The sequence below is a fragment of the Candida oxycetoniae genome (assembly GCF_023343755.2).
Source record: "Candida oxycetoniae strain CBS 10844 chromosome Unknown scaffold25, whole genome shotgun sequence".
Taxonomy (NCBI): Eukaryota; Fungi; Ascomycota; class Pichiomycetes; order Serinales; family Debaryomycetaceae; genus Lodderomyces; species Lodderomyces oxycetoniae.
In genome coordinates this window covers 104447-105840 of record NW_026055447.1, presented here as the reverse complement: position 1 = coordinate 105840, position 1394 = coordinate 104447, and the positions used below count along the sequence as shown (strand labels likewise).

Genomic DNA, 1394 nt, shown 5'->3' with positions numbered 1-1394 from the left:
GCTATATTTTATTAGCACTGAGCTGTATATTATATTAGAATAGCTATATATTTTAATTGAGCTATATATTTTATTAGCAATTGAAGGTGTATATATTTTTTTACTCTGTAGAAATAAAAATAATCAACCACTTATATCAAATGGTTTAACCAAAAAAACAGAGCTCGTCAATTTCATTTTGGCATTTGGAGTAAATGGCGTGGTGCAGTGTGGTGCAGTGCAGTGCAATGTAGTCTGTAGTGGTATTTAGTGGTGTGTATGGGGTAATCTATCAAATAGATCTATTTCATCAATTAGATCTGTTCTCTTTTTTTTTTTTTTTTTTTTTTTTTTTTTTTTTTTTTTTTTTTTTTTTTTTAAACATTGTAAATTAAGACTGACTAACTAACTAGCATATTTACTGACATTTTTAGTCGTTTGGATTGAATAGATTCATCAGGCTTATGAGAAACAGTGCTTGATGAAACATCATAGCCTCCTATTTTGTCAACTGTAACAACCACACTATTACCTCTCCTACTTCCTAGATACGCCTTGACCAGTTCCTCCATTTCCTCTTCTTCTTCCATTTCCTCTTCTTCCACTTCCTCTTCTTCGCTACCACTTGTTTGTACGATTTCACCCTCCTTATTATGCTTATAGGTTCTTCTTATTCTAGTAATTGCCTTTTCGCTTCCCTTGTGTAGATTTTTCGCGTGTCTCAAGAGCAAATCCCTGCGTGAAAAAGGTCTTGAACATATGCCACAAGTGAATGGCTTCAACTTGTTATGTGTAGATAGTACATGTCTCGACAAATGCTCTTCTCTCGTAAAGGCTCTTTGGCATAAATGACAATTGTAAATTCTCGAATGGCCCAGCGGTGTTTTCGTGCCATAATTCGGAGTCTTTTTAGGTAATTCTTGTGAAACCTTGTAGTTTATAGAATCTGTCGATATCGTTGAGTTTGTTGAGGATGCTTGATTCAAGAGCGATGCTGTGTAATTCATTGTACCGTGTAAAAGTAATTCTTGTTTTGAAGTCGATGAGTCGGGTGAAAAACTCTCAATATTACTGTCAACTTTGCTATCGTCAATTAATAAATTAGAAATAATCGGGGATCTTGGTAAAGAATTGCTCATTTTTCGGATTTTGCCAAACCAGTGTTACTTGTACTTACTTGTCCACTTGTATTCACTAATACCGAGCGCTTGCTTCTAAGGTTCTTAGGCTGGTGCTTAGGTTCTAAGGTGCTTGAGTTCTTAGGTGCTTAGGTTCTAAGAATCTTAGGTTCTAAGGTTCTCAGGTTCTTAGGCTGGCGCTTATACCTTGATGTTTAAATAGGGTCTAACTTATATTTTTCTTCTCGAGCTATACCAGTGAGATTGACATGTCTTTTATAAGAGATTGCGAAATCA

General features: G+C 35.2%; 1 protein-coding gene across 1 annotated transcript; it reads right to left on the bottom strand. All coding sequences in view use genetic code 12, as the record gives it.

Annotated features, from left to right (window-relative positions):
* Positions 1–380: 380 nt before the first annotated feature.
* TRY4 (Try4p) lies at positions 381–1118 on the bottom strand (the record flags this gene model as incomplete). The annotated part of the gene is made up of 1 exon (XM_049324208.1): positions 381–1118. The coding sequence occupies one exon, from the start codon at positions 1116–1118 to the stop codon at positions 381–383; it is 738 nt and encodes a 245-aa protein (XP_049180034.1).
* Positions 1119–1394: the final 276 nt, after the last annotated feature.